General features: G+C 33.7%; 3 protein-coding genes and 1 non-coding gene across 5 annotated transcripts; 2 read left to right on the forward strand and 2 right to left on the reverse strand.

Annotated features, from left to right (window-relative positions):
* On the reverse strand, positions 1-2,043 carry LOC131006232 (cytochrome P450 77A2-like). The gene has a single exon (XM_057933407.1). The coding sequence runs from the start codon at positions 1,787-1,789 to the stop codon at positions 251-253; it is 1,539 nt and encodes a 512-aa protein (XP_057789390.1). The 5' UTR covers positions 1,790-2,043; the 3' UTR covers positions 1-250.
* A 6,197-nt stretch (positions 2,044-8,240) lies between these two features.
* Positions 8,241-8,314, forward strand: TRNAR-UCG (transfer RNA arginine (anticodon UCG)). The gene has a single exon. It is a non-coding gene; the product is annotated as a tRNA-Arg (tRNA).
* Positions 8,315-8,856: 542 nt separating this feature from the next.
* On the forward strand, positions 8,857-9,674 carry LOC131006233 (uncharacterized). The gene has a single exon (XM_057933408.1). The coding sequence runs from the start codon at positions 9,057-9,059 to the stop codon at positions 9,483-9,485; it is 429 nt and encodes a 142-aa protein (XP_057789391.1). The 5' UTR covers positions 8,857-9,056; the 3' UTR covers positions 9,486-9,674.
* A 583-nt stretch (positions 9,675-10,257) lies between these two features.
* Positions 10,258-13,216, reverse strand: LOC131006234 (uncharacterized RNA-binding protein C1827.05c). 2 transcript variants are annotated; one of them, XM_057933410.1, is made up of 9 exons: positions 13,089-13,216; positions 12,874-12,978; positions 12,617-12,731; positions 12,459-12,514; positions 11,339-11,386; positions 11,146-11,243; positions 10,896-10,965; positions 10,697-10,807; positions 10,258-10,567 (listed from the first exon to the last, which is right to left on the reverse strand). In XM_057933410.1, exons 2-9 carry the CDS (start codon positions 12,970-12,972, stop codon positions 10,520-10,522), a joined length of 645 nt encoding a protein of 214 aa, XP_057789393.1. In that variant the 5' UTR covers positions 12,973-12,978; positions 13,089-13,216; the 3' UTR covers positions 10,258-10,519. The 2 variants fall into 2 exon arrangements, with proteins under 2 accessions (XP_057789393.1, XP_057789392.1); XM_057933409.1 differs by having other exon boundaries at positions 10,258-10,807.
* Between the last annotated feature and the right edge of the window lie 1,797 nt (positions 13,217-15,013).

Genomic DNA, 15,013 nt, shown 5'->3' on the forward strand with positions numbered 1-15,013 from the left:
TACACGCAATTAAGTGGTTCTTATTTAATTAACGTTACCAAACATAAAACAAACATATGACCGAAATTGCAACTTCTAAATATTTATATACTACACTAAAACCAACCAAAGTTGGCCATCAATCAAATTAACTGTAAAACATATATATAAAGCTAATCCAAAATTCAAATAACTTTAAAAAAAAAAAAAAAAACACAACAAAATAATTACCAAATAGCTTCGTAACAAAACCTATCCAACAAAATTACCATTATGCCCTCGGTGTGATCTTAGCCCTCAAACTATTCTTCATCACCACAGTAAACTCCAGCTTCTCACTAAAATCCACTTTCCCCTCATCCGGGTAACCCGCCCACCCGAATTCCTGCACCATCCGGGCCAGCATCAAATGCACATGCACCGTCGCCATATTCAAACCGGGGCAAATCCTCCGACCCATTCCAAACGGTATCATCTTCACCCCGCTCACGCCCGTTATATCCGCCTCCTCCCGCCCGAGGAAGAACCGGTCCGGGTCGAACTTCTCCGGGTCGGACCACAGCTTCGGGTCGTCCGAGATACCCGGTAGAAAATTCTCCACATTCGCATCCGTCGGTATGTCGTAACCCGCCAACTTCGCGGGTTCGGTCACCGCGTGGGTCAACGAGAAGTACGTCGGCGGGTGCTTCCGCAGGAGCTCCTTTACGACGGCGTTTAGGTACGGCATTTTCTCGACGTCCTTCTCGTCGACCTTCCGGTCCCCGACGGTCGCCCGGATCTCGTCCCGGATCCGGGTCTGGATCCCCGGGTTCTCAATCATCCGCCCCACCGCCCACTCGATGGCGGTGGCGGTGGTGTCGGTCCCGCCGTTGAGAAACTCCGAGCAGAGCGTCACGATCTCCGCGTCGCTCGGAGCCGACTTCCTCCCTTCGACTTTCAAGTCGAAGAGAGTGTCTAGATAAGAAAATGAGGCCGCCGTGGGATCCGAGCCGGGGCTCTGGATCGCGCGGCGGCGCTTCTCGATCAGAGGAACGAGGGTTTGGATCTGCTCGTTGCGAACCTCCCAAACCCTCTTCCTCTGCTTCGAGAAGAACGGGCTTAGGATCGGGAGATAGTCGTCCAGCCTCGGATCGAGCACGATGAGCACGGCTTTCATCAATTCATCAACTTTCTCGATCAATTTCTCGTCCATTTCGATCCCGAAGCACATCGAGAGGAGGATGCAGAAGACGGCGAACCTCGCGTTTTTCAGCACCCAGACGGCGCCGCCGTTCTCCGCCGCCTCGGATTTCAGCCGCTCGATCATGCGATCCATGGCCAGCTCACGCGCGTTTCGGAATTCCTTCAGCCGGGTGGCGCTGAGCATGTTCTGCACCATGTTGCGGCGGAGGGACCGCCACACGCCGCCGTAGAGGGCGGCGTTGACGGTGAATTTGTCGCAGCTGAAGATCGTGCGCGTCGGATTCTCCCGGGGGCGGCTGGCGAAGACCTGCCCCTTCGAATTCAAGGCCTCGTAGACCAAATCGGCGCTGCTGATGATGATCATAGTTCTGGTCCCCATTTTTAGGGTTACGATGGGGCCGTATTTGGGGATGAGTTCGCGGACGTATTGGAAGAAGGGCTTGCCGGAGCGGGCGACTTGGAAGAGGTTGCCGACGACGGGGTAGCCGGGGGGGCCCGGGGGGAGGCGGAGCTGCTTGGAGGGGGATTTGCGGGAGAGGAGGAAGATGAGGCCGGAGACGAGGAAGGCGAAGGCGGTGAAGATGAGGTGGTAGTAAGGGGAGAGAGAGGAGGGGGAGAGAGAAGCCATGGCTGCAGTGGTGAGGGATGGAAAGGGGAATTGGGGATTTGTATATGAATGGATGAAGGCTGGAAATTACAGGTGGGGATTCATAAAGGCTATTGAAAAACAAAACAAATTTTGCATAAACTGTGGGTGTGTTTAATGCTGGTTATTGGAGATTTGGTTTCATATTGTTGTGAGATTCTTGTTTTTTTTTTTTTTTGGTTTCATTAATGCAGGATGCATGCATGTGTATTTTTTGTGGATGTTGCATGTGATATGATTTGGTTTGGGTTTAGTGTATGCATATATATTTATGACTACGTAAGAGCAAGGCTATATTATTGTTCTGTTAGATGAACTCAATCCGCTAACTCCCTCCGTCTCGGCTATCTTGATACATGAAACCTTCTTTTTTTAGAACTAGAATTAAAAAAATAGTGTTTTGTGTGTAAGTGAAAAGCTGAATAAATAATAAATTTTTTGCCAAATAAGGAAATGTTTCAAGATAAGTGGGACGCTAAAAAAGAAAAGTCTCTCAAGATAAATGGAATTACCCTGAGATTAATTTTAGGGTAAATTGCAAAATAAGTCACAAACTTTTGCCTCATTTTTCAATTTGAACACCACTTTTAAACCTTTGCAAATAAATACCAATTGAACTACGACATGAAAAAAACGAGAGAAGCAGGTGAATCCATTATATGTAGAGGTATATACTAATAAATAAATTATACCAATATATAATAATACAACTAATTGCAAGAAAAGAAAAAAGAGAGAGAGAGAAAAAGAGACTGTAGATTGGGTCGAGAACCCCCAATTTATTATGTGAAAGACCAATAAGGCAAGACTAGTAATCTTATATGTTAATTGAGATTAAGTATGGAATCATGTCCATCCAATCAAACAATCTATTTATATAGTATGAAATTACATTATGTCTAATCTTATTTAATCCATCAAATCAAACTAGATAATACTTTCAATCTCTTCTATTTTTTTTCTTTCTTTTTTCTTTGTTTTTGAGGGGACCAATCTATTTAGTTTTCTATGCATGTACATATTATGCACAAACACTAATATGATCGTGGGTCCCATCACCCCAATCAAAGTTACTGCAATTTTATGATAAAAAAATTCGACTGTTTGAATGCACGTACGTATATATAGTACATATGTATATGCATTAGCTAGAGCGAAAGAATGCTGTTGAAAAACTTTGTAAACTAAATTATTTGTAATCTTCTTTAATTATAGGAACTGGCTAATGCAGAAATTGCAATAATTAAACACTCTTTTTAATGCAAATCCAATAATGTTGTAGTATATTAACATGTATTGAAAAAATAAGTGTATAAGACAAGAAATGAAGAAGGAATTAATGAGGAGAAACAGAGAGAAGGGCGGTTGGCAGGTACAAAAGAAAAAGTTTTTTTTTTTTATTTTTTATTTTTTGCAGTAAATAACCTCCAACTACCTTCCATTAAATTTGTAGACCCAAAGTCAAAGAGATCGATAATTCTTTCACATTTTTAGTGTAGGAAAAAAAAGGTGAAACTTGACAAATTGATACGTAACGTTTTGGAAAAGGGGTGTGATATAAGATTTCCATTTCGTACTAAAATTTCACATTAATAATATACACACAAAAATTTGGGTACAATTGAGTCTACTATACAATCGAATTGACCTGTCTTCAAAATAGTCTTATTTATACGATTAAATCGAGTGTACTGTACAATCGAAGTGACATGCCTTCAAAATATTGTTATTTATACGGTTCGGATCAAGATACGGGTGCTGATCAAGCTCTATATGAAGATGTAATCCGATTGTATGGTACATTCGGTTGTACCCAAGACCACCTCTAATGTAGAACTTGCTGTTAAATTTGTACATTTAAAAAAATCAACGAGAATTAATAATTGTTCTGATCTATTTACTTTTTGCGATGACTCAAACTCCGAAAGTGTTTTGTAAATTATACTAGTTATAAATATAAATTGGATCGTGGAATCATAATTAATGATTGTAGAATTAAATTAAAGCACTAGACAATATTATTAACTTACGGTTCAATAATGTTATGATTTAGATGTATTACGTTAATAAGAAAAATATAAACGACGATAAAGAGCCTCATAGATGTCACTTAGATAATTAAATATCAATAATATACATGTCAGAAGAAGTTTGTATTTTATTAACAATTCTAATTACATTAATTCTTGGTGGCAATAATTTCACGATTCTATGGATATGAGGAAACCCAATTAAAGAGACGAGGCAAAGTATCGAATGGTAAATATTTAATTTTGAGGCTGGCTCTTCAATAAATTGATGGTTGGAGATAACTAATAAATTAATGGTTAGTTAATTTATGTGATTAAAGAGAAGCATGTGGGTGCCTAGTTCATATTATAATAAGTCTAGGAATATGTACATGGTACAAGATGGAATTTTTATGTAATAGTGTACGATGGAATTAATAACATTCAAATTTAAATATTATTATATTTCTAAATATATTTTTAAATATGATTTATTATTTTCACAAACAATAGATAAGGTTATCTTAAGATAATTAAATTTTAAAAAATTTGATTGTATTTTGGAACATTTCGAAAAAATAGAAAATTTATTTCGTAAGATGAAATGAGGCTGCTTGCTATGCATGATAAGAGTGAGATAAATACATATGGCATCCTAATATGTTGTTTGCTTTAAAAAAATCGAAGTCTTTATAAATTAATGACATGTTATCTACTATCGATATTTTTTTTTATTCTGTATTACATTTGAAATGTGTGATAACGTAACACATTATTTATATATCTTACTAAACATGATATGTCTAATAAATTAAATGACATTTCAGTCAAAAATATCACACATGATCTCATATCAAGCAGCAAATTATTCTTTATGCAATACTCCACTCTTGAGAGAGAGAGAGAGATCATTGCTACTTAAACCCCACTCTTGGGATATTGTTGCAAGTTTTTTCAATAATATATAGTAATGTCTTAATCTTTCAATCTAGGCTAAATTTGTCCCTTCTAATATAGTATTGTCTTAATCTTTCAATCTAGGCTAAATTAATTTGTCCCTTTTAATTTCTCATATTGTTTTGTTTTGTTTTCAATCTCATTTTTAACATCATTTAAATCTTAAAATATTACTCCATATTTAAATAAGTTGACTAGATTCTAATATATTTAGTGGGAAGGAACAAGGTCAGGGGCCAGGTTCTAAAAAGTCTGATTAACAGTTGAATTTTGTCATAAAAGCATAAATATAGCATTTAAGTTACATCTTTAATTTCTATCTGCCTTGACTCCTATTTAGTGTACATGCCATGTTTCAACCGTCTTCCATGCAGACTATTTATTAGTACTCCTGAATTATTTTGAAATTATAATTTTAATGTAAGTTTTGAAATATAGCGAATTAAATTATGATCACATTTTCAATTTTTGTAATTTCATCCCCTCAACTTTTTTCGATCATCAGAGTGTTGTCAAGGACATACAATTTGATATGTTTTTTGTTGTGGCATTCTCCTTGACAGTTTTGACATGTCATTCTAATTAGGTCTATTCGGAAAACTTGGTTCGGCCCTCACTTGAAAAAAATTGGGAGAACGGAATTGTAAAATTTAAAAAAGTTGCGATTTAACCATACTTCAAAAATCACGCCAAAATTACTATTTTGAAGTAGTTCATGATTTTGTCAAACCCGCTTAATATAATTGATATATAGTACTTGTTATTGAGATATTATGAATAATAACTTGGGACAATTGTAAACTAAATCATACTAGTAATTCATACTCATTTTTGTAATTCGGATCTTAATTTTGAATCTTTTTAATTTTTATAATTGAAGCTTCCTCAATTTTTTGGACGACCGACCAGAAAGATGATATGAAGGCCACCTTGGAATAAAACGACATCATCCTTAATTATTAATTACTTTGCAATTACACCTACAAATTTTCTCCAACATATTATATATATATTCCCCATAATTTGCCAAATAAAATTTGTTTATTCTGTGTACATTCAGGATTATTTTGTGGAGAGAGCGAGAGAGAGAGACGTTTTTTATTTCTTTTTATTTTAAAGTATTTGGAGTATTCAATTAATTCGCCTACGGTTGTTGAATAAAGGTGAAATTATTGGTGCTAAATCTGACTATATATATATATATATATATAAGCTTTCAATATTTTTCTTGAATTAAGAGTTAGGGTAGAAAAGTAATGCTTTCTATGATTGAATGGTCAGAAATGAACCAGTTGTAGTATCAGGTAAACTTGAATTCAGTTCACCAATTTATGATGAGTTGAATATTGGAAAGATATAAAAAATTGCTTTTCTCAATTATGAGTTAATTACCAAGGATAGAAAATATTTTTAATGTGAAATAACAACATTCTAACTAAAAGGTCTGAGTGTTCCAGTGCTACGAATTGACACTTGTTTCATTAATTCTGTAACACATGCAAGTCGTTAAAATGAGAAGTTGATAAATTAATTAGATTCTTGAATTATTTTGGAATGAAGCACGTATAATTGTGGATTAGGTAGCTAGCAAATATAATCTATTGAAATTAATAGCAAAATTAAGTTTAATAGATTAAATGTTTGATATTGGCATCAGATTGTTTTTTTTTTTTTTATATAAATTTAGGGTTTAAGGTAAATTTATATATGCTAAATAATTTTATGGCCTATAAGTCAAAATTCGTTGCATAGCATTCGTATATCTGATTTCCGACCAATATTAGGTGGTATATTTATAATTTTATTATTATATTATGGAGTTATGACCAACAAATACACGAACTTTAGAAAAAGTTCACCTGATACTGGTCTAACTTCTGATGATGAAGAGTATTTGGAAGCTCGGAGGTCTAATAAGACAAAAATTAATATGTTTAATTTGTTTGATTTATACAGAGCAAACAAATTTTTATCCATGAATATCAAACCGAACATCAAAAATATTCAATATAAGTATTCAAAATTTTTGTATTTAAAATGTAAATTTATTTTAATTCTCGAAAATAAAATACACATGAAAATCAACTTACACTATCTATTATACCTAAGTTTATCGGTCCATTAATTTGATAAAGTGGATTTGTAGTACGATTGTAAGATGACATTTCGATGTCTATTTAATGAGATGTTTGCAAAATAATAAAGTCCAGCAATATAGTCCAAGCCCAATAGACTTGAAAAGTCCTTATTGCCCTTGCATCAGCTGAAATTTCACTTAAGCATACTACCTATTTTTGTTGCAAATAGAAACCTTATTTATTTTTGCTTTGAAAAATGTAACCTTATTTATTTCATAGCCTTTGTCTAAACTTCGCCGATTTATTTATTTCTAAGGCAAAACATAATTCTCCTTTTGTTAGCTCAAATATTCATCACAAATAAATCAAATATTATGCGTACATAGACGAATATTCAAAATCCAACTTATATTAGATATTTTTTTTAGAAACTTTAAATATCACATAAAATGTTAAACTTATATAGAAGTTTTTTTTAGAACATGTGGGCCACCACCTTTATTCCGCTAATTCAACTCTTCTTAATACATATGTCCAAGAAAAATAGACTAAGGGCTCGTTTGGTTTTCAGTAAAGAATTATGTAGAATAATTTGTAACAAGGATATTTAGCGTGGATAATGACAGATTATTAATACTGAGTTGGTGATTGCTATCATGGCTAAATACAGAACATCCTGGTTTAAGTTAATCATAGGGGAAGGTGATATTATTAATCATAAGAAATCTGGATTAATAATACTGGGTTGTGGGATTAAACTGGGTCATCCATATTATTACTAAATAATACTCCCTCCGTCCACCAATTCAAGGCCTACTTGCCTTTTTGGTCCGTCCACAAAAATAAGGCCTACCTATTTTTGGTAAGTTTTTATTCATTATTTAATCAAAAAAGTCAAAGTCTTTACAAAAAAGTGGGACTATTTCTCCACTCAACTAATAAAAATACACTTTTTCTTAAAACCCGTATTTTTTCATATAGACCTTTAATTGGTGGACGGAGGGAGTACCAAACACTAGACTGATTTGTATTAAATTAGCTAATACAATGTATTAGCCAATATCAAATACGCCGTAAGATTAATGGCACCGAAGGAGTATATTTCTTCTAAAGCTTATTATTTGTCCATTAAATATTTCTTCTAAAGCTTATTATTTGTCCATTTAATGGAGGTGTATCATATATAGAAAATGAGACAATTCACCTCTGTTGACATTATAGAATTGGAATCCACTTTCAAGGTAATAACCATTCTCGAAAGAAAAGGTAAAATTTAGCTTCATATTTTATACTAATATTATTGGATTATTATTACAAAGTTCGAAAAGGAAATCCATTTTAAAAGAAAATATAAAATTAAGTAATAGCAACTGTTTTAGTGCACGAGAAGACCGCATAGCGCAGTGGATTAGCGCGTTTGACTTCGGATCAAAAGGTCGTGGGTTCGACTCCCACTGTGGTCGAATTTCTTTATTCGTAAAAATAGATTTTTTTTTTCCAAAATTGTTTGTTGATTGTTCGAAAGTTGTTCAAATAAGTCCATACATTTATCTTATAAGAATTATTTTTAAATTTTAAATCATAATCGAATTTCTTTAATCAGAAATTATTGTATGAGAGTTGTTCAAAATTCAAATGAGTCTAAATTTTAAATAAAAAACTAGTAATTGTGTTGAGTTGTTTAAATGCGCCCTTGAATTTTTTTTATAAAATAAAAATTATTTTCACAAATACGTCTGTTTGTATAATAATCACTCTCTATTTGTATGATAATTAATTTTATTAAGGTCGTGACCGATTAGAAAAAAAAATTGTTGTACAAGTGCTACATGTTCTTGAAAAATGAGATGTAAGATGGAATAAATGAATAATGATGGGGGATTTTCTATTTATCCCACTTTTTTTAAAAAAATCAGGTAATTCAATTTGGTTTGATTTATTTTCAAAAATTGCAATTTGGTTTAATTTATTTCGATTTTAACAAAAAAAAAATCGAATAAAAAACCCAAAGCTCATCCACCATTTTTTTCCACTTGCTCGACCATTTTAACCACACACAGAAACTGCTAACACTGATGTTGTACTTTATGAACAACTGATTGTACATTATTTCGTTATTTTCTTCCTACTTCGAAATTCATATTGTTCCATTTACACACACACACACACACACACACAGTCGAAGCCCACTGAAATTCGAAATCAATGTTATCGCTGAGAATTCCTCCGCCGCTGCCGCTCCCAATCTCCTCCTCCTTCAAATCCAAACTTCTCCGTCCAATTCCGCCCCTTCAAACTCCTAATCTCCCCTCGCTCTCGATTTCCCCCAAAAAATCGCGTCCAAATAAATCCCTAATTCACGCGCAAAACGGCGACAAGGAGCTGCCGAAAGAGAACGGCGGCGAGGAAAAGGTGAACGATGAGCGGCCGAGATTGAATCTGAAGTGGGCGGACCTCCTGCTCGACCGGGATCCGGATAACATCGTGGCCGTGGGATTGACGGGGCTGCTGACGTGGGCGAGCGTGCAGGTCCTGTGGCAGCTGTTTGTGATATCGGCGGCGATCGTGCTCGCCGCCCTCAAATACACCATCGTTGCTGCTCTTCTCGTTTTTATTCTCATCACTCTTCTCTGATTTTTTCATCTGATAATTTTGATTTTTAAGTTTGTGTATAGATTTTTTTAGATGAGCTGATGAGGTGTTAGTTATTCGATTTCAAGTTTTCTTCAAAGCGACTGAAATTTCTTGAAGTAATTTGGAACTCTTGAATGACGTTGTGAATTTGTTTACTTTATTAAATGATCAGTTGTTTAATTTTAGTTATTTTTCGTGTAATTTTCAAAAATTTGTGGCTATCCAATTGTTAAAATAAAACTCTACAATCCCTCCATGCAAATAAGTCTATTGTTATAAACTATACAATATATCAATTAAGTGGATGAATTTATTTGTTATATATAGAAAATCAAACAATTTCTTCAATTTACAAATAGTAATGAGTATGATACTATGTTATCATTAATCTACCAAGATTATAGTCCTTTTTTCTTTCAAGTAACCCTCTTTTGTATATTCCCTCCGTTTGCGATATCGTTTCCATATTGTAGACGGCCAACATATTATGGAACGCTGATTTTAAGAAAAGTGATGAATAATAGTGAATATTGTAATGAATGGTGTTTGAATCCTACTATTGTTGTGAGTGGAGGTTTATGAACATTGAACCCTATTTTTATAGATAGAAGTGGAAATGATATCGCAGATGAACCAAAATGGCAAATGTGAAAATGATATCGCAGACGAAAGGAGTACTAGATTTTATGAAAACAATCAGCAATACAACACTACAAACTACCCACGCTTTTTGTAACGCATCAACAAAATTTCAACTACTAAGAGCTTCAACTTTGGATCTTCAACCATTGAAACTTCAAATATATTCTAAATATCAAATTCGTAGAAGTCAGCAAGCATACTTTGGTTACTACCACTATCAAAATCTGTGAAATAAATACAAAAATTGGCATAAGATCTCCCCATTCAATGAAGACTAGCTATAACTTGGTCATATTTTTCCTTCTTCTCGACATTATCTGTAGGCAATGAGTTTTCAGTGCATGTTTCTTTGTAGACAACAGCTCACGTCGATCGCGACCAAATGCCCCTCTCTAATCTGCGAATCTGATCTTCTTTGGAGTAGGCTGCACACAGCCCACCTGCAAATGACATGATAGAATCATCAGTGAAACCAAAATTGATCGTTTACATCTGTCGTGCACCACACGGAAACTATCTACCATCAATCTGATATCAGCAAAGTTTAATGAAGCGACATAGTGTCTTACAATTTCTGGGCACTCATAGTAGATGCCAGCTGCCTCAATTCGCTTTCGTCTCTTTTGGTCCCTTTTCAGTACACCAGCAACTAATTTCTGCTGCTGTTCTAGGGTCCGTTCCTGTAAATTATATTTGATTGAGAAGACTATTTAAGTAAGAGGGCAAGAGAAATCAAAATACAAAATTTGAGAATTCTGTCTTGTTCACCTTGTCATGGTGCTTCCTCTCAATTTGAACCCAATTCAATGGCTTGTAAGAACGGCCCACACCTTTCCATCTAAAAATTATCAATATTTGATCAGAACTCCACACTTAGAGAACTCTAGGGGCAACGTTGAAATCCTCCAATTTCCGAACATTCATTTTCAAAAACAGCATATAGGATAATTTTTCAATTTAGATTTGATGGATTTCACTCTAAGAAGCTGGATTGTTGATAGGTTAAGGATGTACTCACAATCTTGGATGGACTTTCTCAGGAGGAACAAGGCTAACTTGCAGTAGGTGCTCGTACATTAGATAATTATGCATGCATTCTTCAACAACTTTCGCGACCTGCATCAGTCAGAAAAAACTCATTTGTGAGAAAAGGGGAACAGTGGAGAGCATGAAAGGAAAATATTATATTTTCTTAAATAGAACTGTACAACCTCAGGAGACACAAATTCAATGAATCCAAAATGCTTCGATTTCCCTGTCTGTTCAAAAGAAAAAAGAAACAAGATTCATTAATGGAGGACTGTCATATTGCAATTTGCACAGTACAATATTAGTATATTACCCTCTTTGAAACTTTAAAATGCACATAATCAAGTTACCAAGTGCATCTTTACTTTAAGTGAGGAATAAAAAATGTTTGATCTCACATAGACACTAATTCAATCATTTTAGTAGAGGCTATATGTTAACAAACTGAAAACTACACAAACCAGTCATTCCGATTCCAAGAACAGCGAAAGGAAACACCAAACTACTTTCAGAATATAGTTCTGAAATTTAGAGCCAGACAACTTAAGTCTATCCAGTATCCAAAGATGTGAAGTTAAAAGAAATTGATCACTAATCTAAAGTTGTTCATGTTCCTGTGATGCAAAACTGAGCTTGCAGCCATAATACTAAACCAACAACTACCCAAAGCAATGATGCACCAAAATCAGCACAATGTCTAAATTCACATCTATTATCGGGATAATGCTAGGAGTAACCAGATTTGACATATGTGAAGTGCTCCATGTTTAAAAAACCCAAAATTGATGAGGGAGAAGATGTCTCATCGGTGAAGTGCTATGTGAGATCAAACCAAGCAAAATTAGTAATACACCCGTATCTATGTGCTAATGTGCAAAGATCTAAGATCTAAAGTGCTATGTCTATCTCATGCGGTAATTATCTCAATGTCAATACACGGAAACATACTCTTCAGATGCAACACACAATTGTCCTAGCAAGAGTGTAGGCTTTATGCCAAAGCTTCCACGAAAAACTCAGCCTATCTCATGCGGTAATTATCTCAATACACGGAAACATACTCTTCAGGTGCAACACACAATTGTCCTAGTAAGAGTGTAGACTTTATGCCAAAGCTTCCAAGAAATACTCAGCCTCTTCTATAGATAAGTAACAGGTACAATCTACTCTCTCATATTATCGTCCCTTAACCGACTTCTACAAACCAAACAATCAAACTCCCCCAATCTCAAAGCTCTGAGATAGGCAATTGCACAGTTAACACCTACAAACATGCTTAAAATAAACAAAAAAGAAACACACCTTCTTGTTTCTAGCGATCCTGAGTCTCTTAACCGCACCAAACTGCTTAAAGAAAGCTGCAAAAGCCGATTTCACCGACTTAGACGAGCAACCCACACACAGAATATTGCAATACTAAGTTAAGAGACGCGAATGCGACAATAAGAAGCAAAACAAACCTTCCATCTCAGTCTCATAGAACCCATGAGGGATTCGCCCAATATACAACACAGTTGATTTGTTCTCACTACTCTCAGTCTTCGGAATACCCCTCGCCGGACCACCCGCCAACGGCTATATTTCCCAAACCAAACAAATTTAGTAATTCAATCGTATCAGAAAGCAAAAGGAAGATAAAATTTGCAATCGGCGTTTGAATGAAGCTAAAATTAATATGTACAGCTGAAATAAAACAATGGAAGAAAAATTAACGGACCAAGAAATCAGCGCCTTCGGCTTTTGAAGCAGAAGAAAACTGAGCGGCGGCCTTCTTCGAACTCTTCGAAGCTGACTTCTTCTTCGCTTTCAATCCCATTTTTTGCTGCGTATATTCGAGTTCCAATCGATTAACAGCGCCATCCAAATTAATAATTAACAGAATATAATCAACAAAACAATCGAAATTAAGAGGAGAAAAGGGAAATAGCTCACCAGTCGACGGAATTCGAAGAAGAAGAAGAGAAGGGAGGTTAAAACCCTACTTGCGACAGGGTTTCTCCTAAAAGCGAATGAGTTGCATCTTGCCCCCTATACTATTTTATATCTACACATTAGTCCAACTCTACGTCTCTATCAATCTTTTGTTTTTTATTTTGGTTAATTTAATTGTATGCAAATATTTAAATATGCCTAAATTTTGATTTTTATGTAATATTTTTTTCTATTTAATTAATATATAAACATATAATATTTTATAATTTGAGCTGAATTAAAATTTATGATAATAGCTAATATTATATGGATGCTGATTTTTTTACGTCACATTTCAACCAATAATTAAATGTCGTGTTTTACATAGTTTTATATAATATAAGAATGAAGTTGTTTCTTCCACTAAAATCAAGCTCTTTAAACATATTGCTTGCAACATAACATAAAATATGAAGAAAATGATGTTTTTTTTATGTTATATTAAAAATAATCAATTGTTGCTGGAATTTTAATTCAGACCAAATTTCAAATTTGTGAAGTTTTATTATTAATTAATCCAAAAAATAATACTAATTGGTTAAAAAACAAATTTTAGATATATTTCGTGTATTTACAGATAATTATTCATTTTTATTTTTTATTTGACACGCGCTAGGTTAGGTCTAAATTGTTTCTTACCTTTTTGTTTATTTTGTATTTTATCAATCGTCATAAAACCTAAAGAAAAAAACAAGATAATATGATTTCATTAAAGGAAAATGCAACAGTAATAGAAAAATATAAGTTAATGTTGTATGATCAACTCTTTTAATGTAATATATTATAGTATAATCATTATAATTTCATTTTATGATAATTTCAATTTAGGCAAAATATGTTGTAAAACACATATTTATAAAAAGATTTCTTTTTGGATCTGTGAAAAATAATTAAAGTTTCGAAAACTTCTAGACTAATATAAATTTTTTAAAAAATATCTTCATATTTTGATGAAAACTTTGATAATATAATATTATTCATTAGATAAAATTTAGTACTTGTTAAGCTATCGGTCATTGATTTCATAGGTATTCAACTATAAAATCAATTTTATTTATATTTAAACCGTATTATATTGATAAACTATAAAATAATTTCATCTTTATCTTAACCTATTTCATGTAATATAAATAATAATTATTAAATTTTATGTTCATATAAAATATAAATAATTGAGTATTACATTCAGAGTGAAAAAAGCTCTAACTATCTCCTTACTATACGACCATACAATTACACATAGTTAATTTGCACACGAAATAATTCATTCAATACCTCAAAATTAATTTCCATAATGTTTTCCTTGATGTTGTAGACAAACACATTAGATATGCCGACTTCACAAATAAGGAAACAATTATACATCTTCACATTTATAACTGTTTTATTATACAACCCATTTTTACTAAAATTTTAAGAAAGATTACCCACTCTTCTTCGAAATGATCTTGTTGTATTATGCCCAACTGGAAGTTCTTCGAAATGATCTTGTTGTATTATGCCCAACTGGAAGAGGGTATGTTTTATTCTTTCAAACGAAAGAATAAAATTTTAAGAAAATTACCCAGTCTTCTTTGAAATGATCTTTTTGTATCATGCCCCGCCAGAGGAGGGTAATGTATGTTTTATTCTTTCAAGCAAAAGAATAAAATGTGTCATCACGAACTAAAACATGCAAAACTAATATTTGATTAAATTATATTTTATCTTCTAATCCTATTAATTAGATTTTATCATCTAATATATCAAATTCTAGTCCTATTAATTAGATTTTATCATCTAATATATCAAATTCTAGTTTGAGTTTAGACTTTGACTTATTAAAATCCATATATGTAATGTTTGTCCTTGAACTCGTTAAAATCTTAAGAAATGTTGAAAGCGTG

Source organism: Salvia miltiorrhiza, chromosome 1, assembly GCF_028751815.1.
Source record: "Salvia miltiorrhiza cultivar Shanhuang (shh) chromosome 1, IMPLAD_Smil_shh, whole genome shotgun sequence".
NCBI classification, from domain to species: Eukaryota; Viridiplantae; Streptophyta; class Magnoliopsida; order Lamiales; family Lamiaceae; genus Salvia; species Salvia miltiorrhiza.

Bases quoted from the DNA above. Each gene is read 5' to 3' on its own strand.
- LOC131006234 (XM_057933409.1), bottom strand. From the start codon at position 12,972: ATGGGATTGAAAGCGAAGAAGAAGTCAGCTTCGAAGAGTTCGAAGAAG. The intron at 12,515-12,616 runs GTTTGTTTTGCT...CGGCTTTTGCAG, and splicing joins CTATGAGACTGAGATGGAAG to CTTTCTTTAAGCAGTTTGGT. The intron at 10,808-10,895 runs GTGAACAAGACA...TATAATTTACAG, and splicing joins AGAGGAAGCACCATGACAAG to GAACGGACCCTAGAACAGCA.
- LOC131006233 (XM_057933408.1), top strand. From the start codon at position 9,057: ATGTTATCGCTGAGAATTCCTCCGCCGCTGCCGCTCCCAATCTCCTCC.
- LOC131006232 (XM_057933407.1), bottom strand. From the start codon at position 1,789: ATGGCTTCTCTCTCCCCCTCCTCTCTCTCCCCTTACTACCACCTCATC.